This window comes from Pocillopora verrucosa, chromosome 9 (genome assembly GCF_036669915.1).
Source record: "Pocillopora verrucosa isolate sample1 chromosome 9, ASM3666991v2, whole genome shotgun sequence".
Lineage (NCBI taxonomy): Eukaryota > Metazoa > Cnidaria > Anthozoa > Scleractinia > Pocilloporidae > Pocillopora > Pocillopora verrucosa.
In genome coordinates, this window is record NC_089320.1 from 3,641,299 (window position 1) to 3,656,412 (window position 15,114).

Consider the following 15,114-nt stretch of genomic DNA (forward strand, 5'->3'; position numbering starts at 1 on the left):
ATTATCGCGGGCGTACACCACGTTTAGCATCTTGGTTGAGTATGTGTAATAAAGTGTATCCGTGTGTAACGAGAAATGTAAACCGTAATAAAATTTAAAGATTCTGAAGTCAGAAGTCGGAATTCCCTCTTTGGCTTTCGTGCAAACATTCGTAAGGCGTGCCAAAATTCGTGAGTCCCTTTTGAGAATTCCTGCCAACCCCCATTTTTATTGTCGAAAGAAAAAGGTCCCAAATCCTGACGGGGAGCGCGTGGGATAGTGGGGTGGGGGTGGAGGGGGGAGGGGTATTCCCTTATTTGACCAAATCGAGTATATACCTGCTCCGTAGATTTGACAGACTATGAAGTCGTTATTCTATGTAATATCTCTAACAGGGTGTATTTGGGAACTGAAAGTCATGAAAGGATGTGAAAGTTGCCGAAGTGCAGTTCGTATGACGATATGATTCTTGTTGCGCCAAGAATAACATGTTTTATTTTGTCAAGAGATTACGAACGGTTATTAACGGCTTTGGTGGCTCGACGGAGCATCCCTTCTCCCTTAGCAAACTTTAATTGCCCCCCCCCCCCCCCGTGTGCATTTCTCAATATCCTTCTTAGGGATTCCTTCCCTCCGCATGATTACTCACCGCCGTTTACTCGGGCACATCACTTTACAATCGACGTCGACGAAAATAGAATGGAGTTTACTGACGGTAGCCTTTAAGATCCCAAGCTTGTAGAGACTTTTAATATACTGAAAGGGAAATACAACTGGCTCATTGTTCCATGTTTTACAAGTTGAAAGGTTGTCAACTGTAATTTCCCCGAAGTTAGAAGACCCAATCATAAATAACCTCTGTTATGCAGCTAGTTCAAACATCATTATGGTCTCCAATACCCATTCGTTTCAACGGAATACCGTATTCAATAGCTAATATCGAAACAAACAGTGCGCAGTGCCCTGAATAAATAATGAGTGTAAATAGCGAGGCAACATGAATGCTGTTAATAAAAAAAAAATAGTACTTGGAGCCAGCATGTTTTTCGATAGCAATGACCCTACATACAAACAAAAATATTTCTACCATACCTTCAACAGATTTTTATGGTTTCTTTTTTTTTCAGTAGATTTGGGAAAAGTATTTTGGCGAGGCGAAAAAAAAAATCAAAACAAAACAAGCTTGGATTTTTTTAGGAATTGTTTACATAGGCGGCAATCATTCCCGAAATATCACAATTGCTAATATCGATATTACATGCTAGAAAGTTAGCTTGCCAATTTTACAGTATTGGTGACCAGTTTTAAATATTTTTAATTATCTTCGAATTTGAAGAAACTTGAAAGTGAAAAATACTATCGTCAGTTTGTGTCTATTCTCTGTGACAATTAGATGCGTTGTTACATCTCAGACGTAACATTTTTGACCTTAGGAAACTGACAATGTATCTATTGCAAATAGGAGAGCTAAATAAAAAAAGAAGAGAAAAGAAAAACAGCTGAGTTACAATGGACTGTCACTCGAAGTTGTATTCGTGGTGTAAGTTCCTGAAACTGTAGGACCTAACGATAGCGAGTTCATTGACTGGCTCATCTGCAGAGAAACCGAACGCAGTTTTGTGACGACTTTTCCAGAAGTTAGAATCTTTGAGAAAGCCTTGCGATACGGTCGGAGACGCCACGCGAAGACGAAAGGATTCATGCTTGAATTGGCCATGATTAAAATATAATTTAAATCTCTTGCCCAGTGAATAAATACGCAGTTACAACTTCCGCAGAAGCTTATCACGTAGATAAGTAACAAGGACGGGAGAAAACAGCTGATAAACAGCGCCAGCATGATAATAAAAGTTTTTGTGATTTTCTTCTCCCACTTTATGGCTCTCATTTTCAGGTGATTGTCACTGTCACGACCATGGTGTAAACTGTCCCAGTTCTTCACTTGTTTTTTAAAGCTTTTGAAAACCTTCGTATAGGTGAGGCACATGACAGAGAACGTAGCCACTACCGCTGTATTTGCGAAGACAAATTGATACTTCAAGTAACCGACTTTAAAATAAAGAAATGGAAAGCCAATTGACACGATCCAAAGTACAAACGAAATAATGGCAGCTCGCTTTGTAGTCAGTTTTATCTTGTATTTCAACGGATCTGTAATCGCAATAAATCTGTCCACAGTCAAAGCGGCTAAGCTAAACAATGACGCCGTCGTAGAGATGAAGGAGCTGACTCGCCGAACATCATCTCTCGGAAGGAGAGTTATCTTTTCAGTTAGCGATTCGCGAATGTAGAAGTCCACTGACATTGGAAGCGCAACACAACCGACAATCAGATCTGCTGCCGCTAAATTAGCCACCAAGAAGTTAAATGGTGATCGTAGATTGCGATTTGGGTCGATAATTACGGCAAGGAGTATCAGGACATTGCCTGTGACAGCTGTAACGGCGAGTAGGGAGCAGAACGTCGCAGATGTAATGCTCAATGCTGTTGGAGCAGAAATATTCGAACACGGATATAACCCGATTAAAGACATCACTGTGGCGAGAATGTTGCCTTTTCGTCCTCAGAGTGCTTATTAGACCTATTTATAACAAGGTTAGAGGATGGAGAAGTGTAAGCAAGATCTTTGACCGGAGATGTACGATCAGCTGTCACTGTTTTGGCTGCCGGAAATGAAATTTACATGTCCACTCGCTAATTTGATAAACTTCTTAAAACAGAAAGTCACGCTTCGTAGGGAGGGGCGGTCCACGTCAGTCAAAACAAATAAACTGACACAATCGGAAACCAGATAGGACTATGTCGCTCAAAGGACGGCAAATTTTGGATTGATTATGTGATCTTATATAGGATTTCTTCTGAGACAAAACTAAAAATTGATGGAAACCACGTAATAACAAAGTTAACTCGCTTAAGTGAAAAGCAACAGGCATTCTCAAGCCCGGGGCGAGACATAGATCATTTTCTCAAAAGGGAAATCAAATTAATACAACTTGTCACATGGTAACGTCAGACGTATTATTTAAGTGAAAAGAGTACTTCAATAGTATGATATCTTGCGTAGTATAATTCATTTCAATTTTGAAAAATTCAGATCATATGAAAAAGGAGACAAATTCATATCCTGAGATTTGTGGGTGATTTCCTCGCTACGTCAAAAAATGAGGCAATTACATAAATGTAAAGAGCGCTTTTACGTAACTACAGGAACCCATGACGATTTAACGAGGCAACGAGGATAAAAAAATATTCGATCCTCTAATAATTAAAAATGAAAGCGAGAAAACGTGTTCAATGTGAAGCCTTTATTTCAGGCTTTAAGCCGGACAATCAAACACAAAGTGCTCCTAAAGAATTTCTCTCTAGGAATTGATTGTCTCTTTTCTTTAAATTTAATTGTCATCTTTTTTAGCCCTAGAAATTCCGTTTTTTTTCACGCAGCATGTATTAATACTTCTTTTGTTTGTAAATTGGAGACATAAATTTTTTAAATTATCCCCTCTGGCTATTTTGGTTTCTTTAATTGGTGGAAGTTAAACAAATTAGAATTTCGCTTACAGGTCGACAGCGTTCCTCGATTTTGCTAAGGGAAGTTTCTAAGAAAGTGTTCAACAGAATTGAACAACGCTGTCTTATTTTAAGTATCAGCAAATATCTTGAACGAGGAAGGTAAACAAAAATGGCTTATTTTCGACATACTTACGTCAACAAACTACAGCTGAAAGAAAATGAAGACAAAAAAAAATGAAAAAATTAAATATGCAGTATTGTGAAAATGAAACAGCAATTGGCACTTCATCAACGAATGGGTAACAAGCTCTTTCATAGCAACTGATCACAAGTATTAGCACGTGGGTTTGGTAAACTATTATAACTCCGCTAAATTTAAAATAACACTTGACTGAAAAGTATTTCAGTTTCCTCATGGGCTGATCTAGTATTGGATTCAAGTTAAATAATTTATGGGCGGAATTTTCCCAATGAGAAGTTAAGAGTAAATTTGCGATGTAACACAATCCTTCTTAGATGACGTGGGCAAACATGCTATGTGACTATCTTGCTTTATTTTCTTCCAAGAATGTTTTATAACAAATTGAATTGAGTTTTTAAACAGTTTGTATGAACCTTGTATAATATTTTCGAAAATTAGTGTTTTGTTGCGTCGAGAAATATGATCTCAGTAGACTTATGACCCTGCAAAGAAAGGAAACAAAATCTGAGATAATTATATAGAGCTTTATCATTTGCACCAAAATAAAAAATCCTCGATCAGTATTGACGTCATTACCAACAGTCTTAACTGGAATGAAAACAAAGCCAGATTCATATACGTTATTAATAAAGCGTGAGGTCAATGAGGCTGGATATTGACCGAGTTCTTTTTTTATTTTTTTTGCTTTTTTTATGAACAGAGACGAAGTCGAGGTCCATAAAAGGCGAAAAAAGAACGAGGCTAATATTCAGTCATCCTAACCGAACAAGTTTGGCCAATAAAATAGTAAAAATATCTCGCTTTCAATAAGAATCAATATTAACTTGTTCATTTCGAGAGAGGGAAAGAAAGCCAAATGTGTTTGTGGCACAATACACCCACGAGGTTCGTTTATGTTCTCTTTGTTTTAACTTTCTTCTGCCGCTTTTGCAGTTTCATCGCCGACATGTCCGATTTATGAAAGTTTGCTCTACGCACTTTTTTTTTCTTACGTTGGATCAAAGCGCGCAATCCCGAGCGGGCAAGATGGGCTCATGTTGGCTGCTCAAGTGGCCGGTCGGAACACGTGCAGGATTCCGGCTACATATTGCCCACGGGTGCTGTCAGCTATGTAATAAAGAAAAGATACCATGTATTTCGATTGTCATTGTTGAGAGCTCTTCGTCTTGCAAAAACGTTTCAGATTCTCTGATTCGATGTCAGTTATTTTGAAAACGTAAATGAAATACAGCAAGATCGCGCTATGAAGCAAGATAAAGTAAAATTGTTCCTTTTAATGTAATTCCTATAACTGCTTACTGCTGTTGGTTTTTCATTACAACAGAAAAGTTACTGAAAAGATTCTTTCATATATTATATTCGTATATAAATAATTATACTTCATTGTTTTCAAAAAATAATGGCATTACAAACAAAAAAATGAAAAACAAAACAAAACAAAACAAAAAAACTCAACACTTCAAGATTTGCGACAAATGTATCAGTTAGAGAAAAAACAAATGAGCAACTCACAACTTGGTCGCACGCGTTTGATTTCCCGCGTTTAGCGACGATCACGTGTACCTTTTTACGAATTTTTATTGTTGCTGAGCTTCTTTCTCGTACTCTGGCCACTCACTTGTTAACTAAAGCTTTAGTTTTCTGCCTTCAAAAAACTGATTTAAAGTTCTATCTATTAAATTAACAGATTCATGTTTCATTTAGTTTATCCAATCGGCATAACTTGTTCTGGAAAAAGAGCTGGAGTCGCAACAACAGCAGCGCCAGTTTCAAACTTCCAAATGACAGAGCCATCATCACCGTGTAGAGCGTAAACAAATTTATCCGAGCTAGCGGCGTATACGGCGTTATCGCGTGAAACAGCCACCGACGCCACGATGTAGTCACCTGTTGTTGGAGACCATATATGTGAACCGTCAGTTTGGTTGAGTGCCAAGATGCGCCCATCGCCAGATCCTACAAAAACCTGTGGTTTTAGATGACAGAATTGCACAGATTAGAACAACGAGGCTCTATATGTCATTTCGAATTGTATTTCGCTAATTCTACAGGTCTGTTAACTAGAAAAGTAGGCAAGGAATTCGGTGTTGGAGGCAGTTTTCAATTAGGTTTCTTACGTGATCTGGACTGTAATCATTTGACATCTTCATGCGTAGTGATTGATTCAAAAAAAAAAAATCTCGCTACCTGTTAAACCAATCACATACAAAGCTCTAGCTAGTCGTTAGTTGGTCCCTAGCGTTTTCCCGCACTTCAGAAAGCCTTGTTATATGAACTTTAATCCAATCTAATTGAAAGAGTTGGTACGCAGCGACAAACTTCACTCACCCTTCCGTCCTCAGTGATGACAGGCGATGACACAACCTCCCCGCCAGTATTCACCGTCCACTTCAATTTTCCCGCCAAAGGACCGCTCACGGAGTTAACAGCAATCAGTTGACCCTTAATCAAGCCAACGTATAGGGTACCGTCCAACCTACTGACCACTGGAGAGGACTCTATTTCGGACCCCGTGTCATACAACCAATATAGTTTACCAGTTTCGCGGTCTAAAGCGTAGATATTATGGTCTAGGGAAGCAAAGAATACGGTTTGGCCACCAGGCAGAAGTGTTGGAGAGCCATAAACGCTTCCAGCACTGTCAAAAGTCCACACGATTTTGCCCAAGTTGGCTTCGAGGGCGAAAACATGAGGTGTGTCTTGAGAATCCGTTGCGTTCGACTTATCCCTGGTGCAGCCGACGAATAGCAGTCCTCTTTGGTTGTCCACAGCGACAGCACCCCAAATTGGGCAGCCAAGATCTGTCTTCCAAACAACAGATCCATTTCTACCATCCAAAGCATAAACAATCTTATCCTGTGAACCGATGAAGACAGTTCCATTCACACTTACAGTTGGGCTGGCCACAACAGCACCTTGTGTCACTAGAGTCCAAACGACTGAACCATTGGCTGCACCAAGTGCGTACACCTTACCATCCACGGAGCCGAAGTAAACGATCTCCTCGTCCTGGCTGAGCGATGCAGACGACATGATCTTGCCAAGAGTTCGGAATTTCCAGATGACAGTTCCGCTAGCTGCGCCGAGTGCATACATGAAGTGGTCTTCAGAACCAATAAACACCATCGGTGGTATCGCTGAGGCATCACCGAAGTCCTCGTCATCTAATAAAAAGAGGAAGATAAAAAATAAACCATGCGAAATTAATTATGAATATGAGATGATTATATTCAGTGGAAATGGTGGTTTGCAGGCCCATTACATGTTTAAATAGCAAAAACGCTCGGTTTCTCGAGTTAACTGTCAATTGAGCCCTCATTTCATCTTCGCCCTTGGCAGTTCGACGATAAGAAATCAAAAAAACTTTAAATCAATTTACGCCCACTTGATTCTTAATCTCTAGGGAAAATTTAAAGGTAAAATATCACTACGTAGTTTATCCACGACCTGCCATAAAGCTACGTCATGTGAGTTATAACAGCTGAGTTATAACGGTGGTAAAGACACTGTACCCCAACCTGAAGAGGAACATTATAAAATGTAAGCTACAAGGAGAGGTTTTAGTCAACATAGCCACATTTAAGAAGATACATCTAATTTTGGTTATGTTAAACTCACAACAAAGCCCGCAGCTTTCTTGACAGTTAACCAGCATCCAGTCCGGATTGGTTCTGCAATCCCCTGAAGTTGCCCACTGTTCACAGTTTGAATGCTTATCTGAGCAACCTGCGGAGGGTTTATGAAGTCTGTTACGAGGATTTTTGTAACTTTTTAAAAAGAAATTTATCAGATCGTCCACATATTCCGAAAAATAAATTGCAAGGAAAAAAAATCACCGTCTGAACTGAGTAGGAAAATGATCCTCTTGTTTGTTGGATTTTTCCGGGCTTGGCCCCCACATTTTTAAAATATTTTTCGGGGATACTAGATTAATGTTTTTCCCTCTTTTTTCGTTGGTCACGCGTTTTCCCGGGGATTTCATTGGTTACACATTATTCGGCGCTTTTCACTGAGAGCAAGTTTCCCGCGCTAGTCACTAATGACGCATTTCCCTAAATTAGCACTACCCGCGCTTTTGCCTAATTTCACTTTTTCCCGCGTCTGTCAAATGTAATCAGCGCTTTTCATTGGTTATAAGTTTTCCCCCGCTTGACACTGGTTTCATGTTTTGCCGCACTTGACACAAGTAAAAAGAATTCCCGCGCTTGTCATTGGTTAAAAGTTTTCCCGCACTTGTCACTGATTACAATTTTCCCGCCATTAGCACTGATTTCCTCGCAGAATATCTCCATCAAGGACGAAGTCTACAATTCAGAAATTTTATCGGACGTTTTTTTGTCTTTCTATCTCACTAACCTAATCCTTTGTCTAGCTTCTGTTCCAGAGGATGGTACTCATAATCAGTGATGTTGGTGAAATAAACGATTTCATTTTCGTTCAAGGAGAAGTCCAAGGCCCGGAAATTCAAGTAAATGTTGCGAGGGTTTTTTGACCGCGGAATGACTGTGACGTTCATGTGAATGGCCCAGCGAAGAACGACTTGAGATGCAACAAACTCATAATGGCTGGCAACCTCTAAAATCAGCGATGAATGAAGGACAGGGTTTTTCTGCAAACCGTGGAAGTAAACCCATTGGGTGCCTACAGGAAAGAGAACACTATATAAAAAAAAGATGATCGATGAAAAATCACTGACTCGGGTTCGTTCAACTAACCTTAGTCCATGGAAAAAAAAACTTGATTTAAACCTCATCTTTCGTGAAAACCTTTTCAGTTCGCCTCACTAAATTTGAGTCATTTCCTCGAGAGGTGCAAAAATTTCCTTCAGCTCAAGGGAGGCAACAAAAACTAATAACGAAAAAGCTTATCCAAGGACGGTGAGGATTGGAGGAGATTACAAATGCCAGACATTGAGCATCATAAATAAACATATCAAGTACAAACACGTTAAAGCCAGTAGAAGTAAAAGTAACTGATATTTCAAAGATCTTATTCAACAAAACCTTACCGAGAGTTGAATACCCAATGTACCGGATGTTATGTTCTTGACAAAACTTTCGAACTTGCCTGTCCTGATGAAACGGGTCAAACCAGTTCTGGACTGTTGATACTGGTACTGTAGCAAGTTTTACTAGTTCTTCCAGGTCTTGTATGTAAAAATTGCTGACACCTAAGCTGCGTATCTTTCCCTTCTTCTGCATTTCCTCCATGGCTTTCCAGCTCTCTTGCCATGTGCCTTTAGGTTCTCCTAAAAGCATCAACATATTAATTTCCTGCTCAAGTGATCCGCTAGAACTATTTTTTTTTTATGGAAATCAAGCAAAAGATCAGAGTTTACAGTACAAATACTTAAACCATGCCCACCCAGCTTTTTAAGGACCATGACTCAAGTGAGTACGGAAATGTTAGGCTTAGAGAATAATGGGTGAGGGCAGAGATTTAAGAAATAGGGGCGAGGGGTCAACAGTGAGGGTGAAGAGTCAAATGTCAAGGGTCAGAGGTTAGTGACAAGGAGCAAAAGGTAAGAGCAGAAATGTGAGAGATAGCTGTAAGGGGTCAGTAATAAGAGATGAAGAGTGAAATGTCAGGGGTAAGAGGTCAGGGATGAGGGAATGGATGTCCGAGAAAGGGGTGAGTTGGAGTGGGACTAAATAGTACAATATGGGATAATTATAATTATGAAAAAACTTGCCTTCTCCGCAGATGAGGAGAAAGTCGTCGCAGGCCTGAGAATGTATAAGAAACAAATCGATGTAGTCCGTTTTCAGCGATTTCAGAGACATCTCAATGGCTTCTAATGTTGTCTCATAGCCAAGAAATCTGGGGTGTAGTTTGGTCATAATGAAGATTTCTGCTCGAGGGATTCCACTCTCTGAAATGGCTTTTGCAACTTGTGGCTCTGAGTCAGGATAGCCTTGTGCAGTGTCAATCAACCTATTTAGAGATAAAGAAATTGGAGGATGTTATTTGAGAAAGTCATGTCTGCTTGAGAGTCAGCTGGTCTAAATCATAAGAGCTCACCGTGAATGGGATTAAACAACTCCACCAAAGCATACCAAAAACAAAATAAACCCAGACAGATAATAAGTTCAAATCCCTTGATTAACATCTAATTTCTCCCCACAAAATCACCTCTGAATCACACATTAATGTTATGAAAATAGAGGAAATGATCACCAACTGAAGCAGCTCTTGATCATTAAACAAATTCTCCTTCTGTGCATCTTAGGAAATGTATAGAGGACAGTTTTGAGAATATGTACCCTGGTGTTAGGGTGTGAAGGGTTAAACACCCAGTACTAGCAAAAGGCTAATATTTAAATTGGCTTAGTTCTGCATTTCTCAAAACAAGAGCTCAGTTTTAAGTTGGAAAGATTTTTTGATCAAAAAACCAAAAAACACCCAACATCTCAACCTTGTGTGCCATAAGATTTAAATTGTTTCTTAAAATTTAAAGTTTCTAACACTAATGGCAATTTTGAATATGAAAGTGATCTTCACAGTTATGAACACTACTTAAACAGTAGTGAAAAGAAGTAGTGGTGTTCATAACTGTGAAGATTGCTTTCATATTCATGTCTTTATCTGCAGCTCAAATATATGACTTTCATATATTCCCAGCCGTTTAATGGCAAGTTTTTTTTTACCTGTAACCAACTTCAAGAGCTGTCTTTACGGCTTCTGTCGTGTTTTCCATCAGTGTTGCTGTACCAAACCCCATGACTGGCACTGTGGAGGTGCAAACACAAAGAATGTTCAATATAACAATGACTAAAGTATGATAGCATGTCACTACTGATATTCAAACCCTTTACAGCCTAACATCAGTATGCATATTCTCCACACTGTTCTCTATACATTCCTTAAGGTGCTGACAAGGAGAATTTGTTTAACAATCGAGAATTTCTCTAAATGGTGATCACTTCCTTTAATTGCATGACTTTCATGTTTGCTTCAAGGGTGATACTCCTGAGAGAAATTAGTTACTACTCACTCTTAAGGTTAAATGGTTTAAAACTCTCACGGTAGCCTTAAGTCAGTAACTTAAACAAAGTCAAACTTAAATCATAGTCTTAAATTTACATTAGAACCAATAGGACTTCCAGCTCAAGCTCAAAGTGTTTTCAAAGTTACCATTTAATGACCAGAAACTAAAATCTTGTTGGCTGGCAGGTGAGTAAATTTTTTATTTGCTTTTAGAGATTAATGGAATAGTTCAAAACTGACACTGGAACAACAAACAAGAAAGAGGCATATTTTTGTGAAAGAAAAGAACAAAGTGCCAACAATATTTTAGGAAAATCTTAATCTCAAGGTAACTTTGGACCTAACAAGATGATTAAAGTATTGGAGGTAAAAAAAAAAAGGACATGGGGGGGGGGGGGGGGGTGGGGAGAAGAGGAGTGGTAAGAATAGAAAGATGGAAGGGATGAAGGGGTAAGTTTAGAAGAAAGGGATAAGGAGGGAGATGCAAACACTGTAAGAGTGAATAAGAGATAGCAAAATATACTGCTCTATCCCCTGGATACTGAGCTGTCCATTGGACAGAGTTATCCAACCTTCCAACAAACAAAGCCTGAAAATTTAACTTCAAGAACATTTTCACCTAGACCCATTTCCAAAACCCTCTCTCCCATATCATTCTATCTGTACTTAAGAAAGCATAAAACAGAATCACTCGACATGGTTAGTGTGCTTTTTGACTGAGTGTTGTAAAACCAAAACCAAAGCAATCGCAATGGCCAGTCAGAAGAAGGAAAATACATTTAAGAACCAATGGGAACTAAAAGTAAAGACAACCAAACTGCTTAACGCATGGAAAAGGCAGGGGATCAAGTTGTGATTGGCTTACAGTAGTCTTTCATCTAATTGCTTGAGAAAGTGGCACAAGTTTTCTGGACCAACCTCAGAGAGAGGTAAAGCATTAAACCAAATTGCAATCCTGGATTATTTTTCATGCTCAGTTGAAAATTGTTCTAACTTCAAATGGTTACAGCAAATAACACAATCAGTATCATGCTTATTACTGGTCATCACTCACTTGTATATCCACTTGCAAGGACAACATCTGGTGGTCTCTCGTTCTGTTTTGGAATCCTTAGGGGTCCACTACTTGGGTCACTAGTGTTGATTTTGAGAATGTCATTCAAGGCAAGTTTCTCTTCTGGGCACTGAATCCTGTCAGGTTCATAACCAACTAACTTATCAAACAGCTCTGTTACCTACAAAATACAAGAAGAAAAAATAATTAATTGGCAGAATGGACAATAGTTTTAGCTGTCTGAGTTTGGGCTTGAACCCTGACAGGGACATATTGTTACAAAGATGGACAAAACGCTTTGAATGTGAAGTTTACAAGCCAAAAATTCAAAGGGGAAAAGAGATTCCTAACTTGGAGTCCAGACTAAGCAGATATGCTCTGTGAAATATTCATCGTATCTTTACTGTGCATTTACTCATGAATTTGGGATTTAATTTCTAACCTTGCAGCACAGCTTCAAATGAAAGATTAATGCTACAAGCAAAGGAAGTCAATTTAGCATTGGTCAGTCACTAGCACCTTTTTAAACAAAATCTACAGAAGAAAAATTTTTTTAAAAACTTCCACTTGCTAACAAAAGTTAATAACAATTAGCCATGTAAAGCAAAACATTTGGCAAAAACTGACAGCTTCAAATTCTGGAAGGCTATACTCCACTTCATAAATGCTAAACTGACCAATCACATTTCTGACACCAGCCAATGGGATATGTTAAATACAGTATTACAATCTTTGTTTAAAAACTATAACAATCTGGTATCAAAGATTAGGGAGAGTACCTTTGTAACATCAGTGTCTTCAGAAATCCCTTCTTTTCTAAACTGCTCTTCGAAGTTGAACATTGCAAACCAGACATTGATGCCAATGTTTGGAGAGTCATATGATCTCACTATGTGCCACCAGTATTGAGGGATATACAACATGTCACCTATCAGAGAATGTGAAATTTTGCGATGCCTGGTAACAATTATTTTGAAGATATATTCTTAACCCTTAACTGACCAAGACAGAATTTCCCCCTACACTATTAATACAATATATTAACAGAAAAGTGATGAGAACAAAGAAAAATATTGGTTCAGGGATAATTCTAGTTGATCCAATACCAACTTCTCAGAACTAACATTATAAGATATGTATGTTTAACAGTAACTAGAGTTACTAATGAGATCATGGGAGTGAAAGAGATAAAAATTACTGGTTATAAAAATAATTTTAAAAAAATGAACAAGGCTAACTTACCTCTTTTCAAAGTTACTTCATAGTAAGGTACATCTGCTAGTTTGGGATACATCTCCAAATCTAACTTCTCTGGATCAATGGAAAGGACTCCTGGAGCAATGGTGAACTGATCGGCATGAAGTTCCTTTGCATATGTGCTGTTGACCAGATATACCTTCTTTGAACCTGATACAACTGTAATAATGTTCTCTAATCCATCATGATGAAAAGCAGAATTTGCTTCCCCACCGTTAAATAATAAATTCAGGTTGTCTATGGTTGACCATATCTCATGGCAGTTTAAAATCGATGGAAGAAAAATGTCTTTCAACATGGCACTGTTCTGTGGAAATGCAGAATCCAGGTACACATTTTCCTGTCTATAAATATTTAAGAATTCTCTAAAAGCCAGTGGTTTCCGAACCGGAAATTCATTTTTGAATTTCTTGCGATATTCTACAGTGAAAATTTCAGATCCATAATTTGAGGTCAAGTAAGATTCATTTTGCCATAGCTGGACTGCAGGCCAGTGGTTAGCTCCATTTCTGATGACCACTGGCCTCCTTTTGTGAATGTAGTTGTGATAGAAGTCAGCACCACCAGGCGCATACTGCAGACTTGAAACTTCACCTTCTGCTTGTCTGTGCTCACCAAAAGGTTTCAAGTGGCCTGGAAAAGAAAAAAAGCTAATTCTTTCCATCCCAGATGTGAAACACATGTGACTCCTCTTATGAGAAAGGAATTGAAAGGGTGGAAAAAAAATTGCTTTATGACTTCTGATCAACTGTTAGATTCTCCTTCCTAATCATCTTGTATTCTTTAGTAAAACTGATGGAGAAGTAGATGTTGAATCTGAAAATTTTAAGAGCTTTATTCTCTCACCCCTGTGACTTCATTATGTTATCTGGAAAAAATTAAACTTTGTAGAATGAACGAACCAATCAATCAACAGGTGTAATCTTGATTGAGCATCAAATTCTCATTATGATTGAATTGGAAAATATATGGCACAAGGAGGGGAGAATTACATATTGGATCTTGGGAGCCAAAGGATTAATATGTTCAAATGTCTACTCATGCTCCTGAAACCCCCTTTTGATATCCAATGCACCTGTTGTCATGAACAAGGATTTCATGTTGTGTACATAAAAACTAGGAACCTCAAAGTTTAATTTTAAATGAATTATTTTCCTTTTGTTTTCAATTGTTGTTTTTGCTCTTCTAGCCGATCAAATATCAGCAGAAGCCGCTTTTGTCCAAAGCCTGTAAGGTGAGCACAAGTGAGTGGCGACTGCGGCTCTGGGTATAAATTACGTGGCCATATGGCTACCCCGCGATAAACAAACCAATCAGAAAATTATACGTATGTCAAAAAATACTACGGCTCAAACATTACCTCTTAAACAAACGTTTCTCCAATTGCAGCTTTATTTTAATGTAGGTACAAAAGTGCCACTGAAATCGGCAAAAGTATTTTTTGTTCAAATACAAACATTTTGGATGTGTTCGTGGCAGGTCTATGCCTGACATAATACAACAATTAAGTGTATTCAGCGTACGCGTTGCTTAGAAAGGTGTTCTCGTTTTCATATAAAACACAGTTCTAAATGTCTATTAGTGAACCGGCGGAAAATTCATTTAGAGCATCGATCGTTTGCAGAACAGCCAGGAAACTTAAAAGAAGTCTTGAAGTCGTTGACCTTACTTTATTAAAAACCTTGTTAAAATAAACTGTAAAGGAATACCTTTTTGCCCGATCTCATCACATCCATCTTTGTCGCAATAGCCTTGAGATGAAGCCGTTGTTAAATACCACAAAGAGACAAAAGATAACAGCAGAATTGAACCACCGGCGGGAAAATATTTTCTTCCGTGATCAATCCACAACATGTCGCAGAAGACAAGCGAAAGTGGAGAGATTTCCTGCAAGTTTTTCCCCTTTTATCGGCTGAAATACTGTGTACACTATCTTAACGACGCTTCGAAGTATCGCAAGTCATAAATAGTCAGCTGATTTCGACTGACCATCTGTTCACGTCTCATTTTGATAAGACCAATCGAGGGAAGATTTCCATAATACGCTTTAATGCACTCTTCGACCTACGCGCATAACGGAAATTGCGTGACTATGTAAGGAGACTATAGTTTCGAATCAGTAACA

The 15,114-nt window shown here is 38.6% G+C and overlaps 2 protein-coding genes across 2 annotated transcripts; both read right to left on the bottom strand.

Annotated features, from left to right (window-relative positions):
* Window positions 1–581: 581 nt before the first annotated feature.
* Window positions 582–2,663, bottom strand: LOC131792361 (trace amine-associated receptor 7f-like). The gene has a single exon (XM_059109733.2). The coding sequence runs from the start codon at window positions 2,510–2,512 to the stop codon at window positions 1,484–1,486; it is 1,029 nt and encodes a 342-aa protein (XP_058965716.2). The 5' UTR covers window positions 2,513–2,663; the 3' UTR covers window positions 582–1,483.
* Window positions 2,664–4,951: 2,288 nt separating this feature from the next.
* LOC131785877 (uncharacterized) lies at window positions 4,952–15,029 on the bottom strand. The gene is made up of 11 exons (XM_059102833.2): window positions 14,699–15,029; window positions 12,975–13,622; window positions 12,512–12,660; window positions 11,733–11,913; window positions 10,339–10,420; window positions 9,384–9,625; window positions 8,700–8,939; window positions 8,048–8,332; window positions 7,310–7,417; window positions 6,020–6,855; window positions 4,952–5,657 (listed from the first exon to the last, which is right to left on the bottom strand). The coding sequence occupies exons 1-11, from the start codon at window positions 14,841–14,843 to the stop codon at window positions 5,397–5,399; spliced, it is 3,177 nt and encodes a 1,058-aa protein (XP_058958816.2). The 5' UTR covers window positions 14,844–15,029; the 3' UTR covers window positions 4,952–5,396.
* Window positions 15,030–15,114: the final 85 nt, after the last annotated feature.

Bases quoted from the DNA above. Each gene is read 5' to 3' on its own strand.
- LOC131785877 (XM_059102833.2), bottom strand. From the start codon at position 14,843: ATGTTGTGGATTGATCACGGAAGAAAATATTTTCCCGCCGGTGGTTCA. The intron at 12,661-12,974 runs GTAAGTTAGCCT...ATTCTCTGATAG, and splicing joins TGAAGTAACTTTGAAAAGAG to GTGACATGTTGTATATCCCT. The intron at 10,421-11,732 runs GTGAGTGATGAC...GCACCTCCACAG, and splicing joins CCTTGCAAGTGGATATACAA to TGCCAGTCATGGGGTTTGGT.
- LOC131792361 (XM_059109733.2), bottom strand. From the start codon at position 2,512: ATGTCTTTAATCGGGTTATATCCGTGTTCGAATATTTCTGCTCCAACA.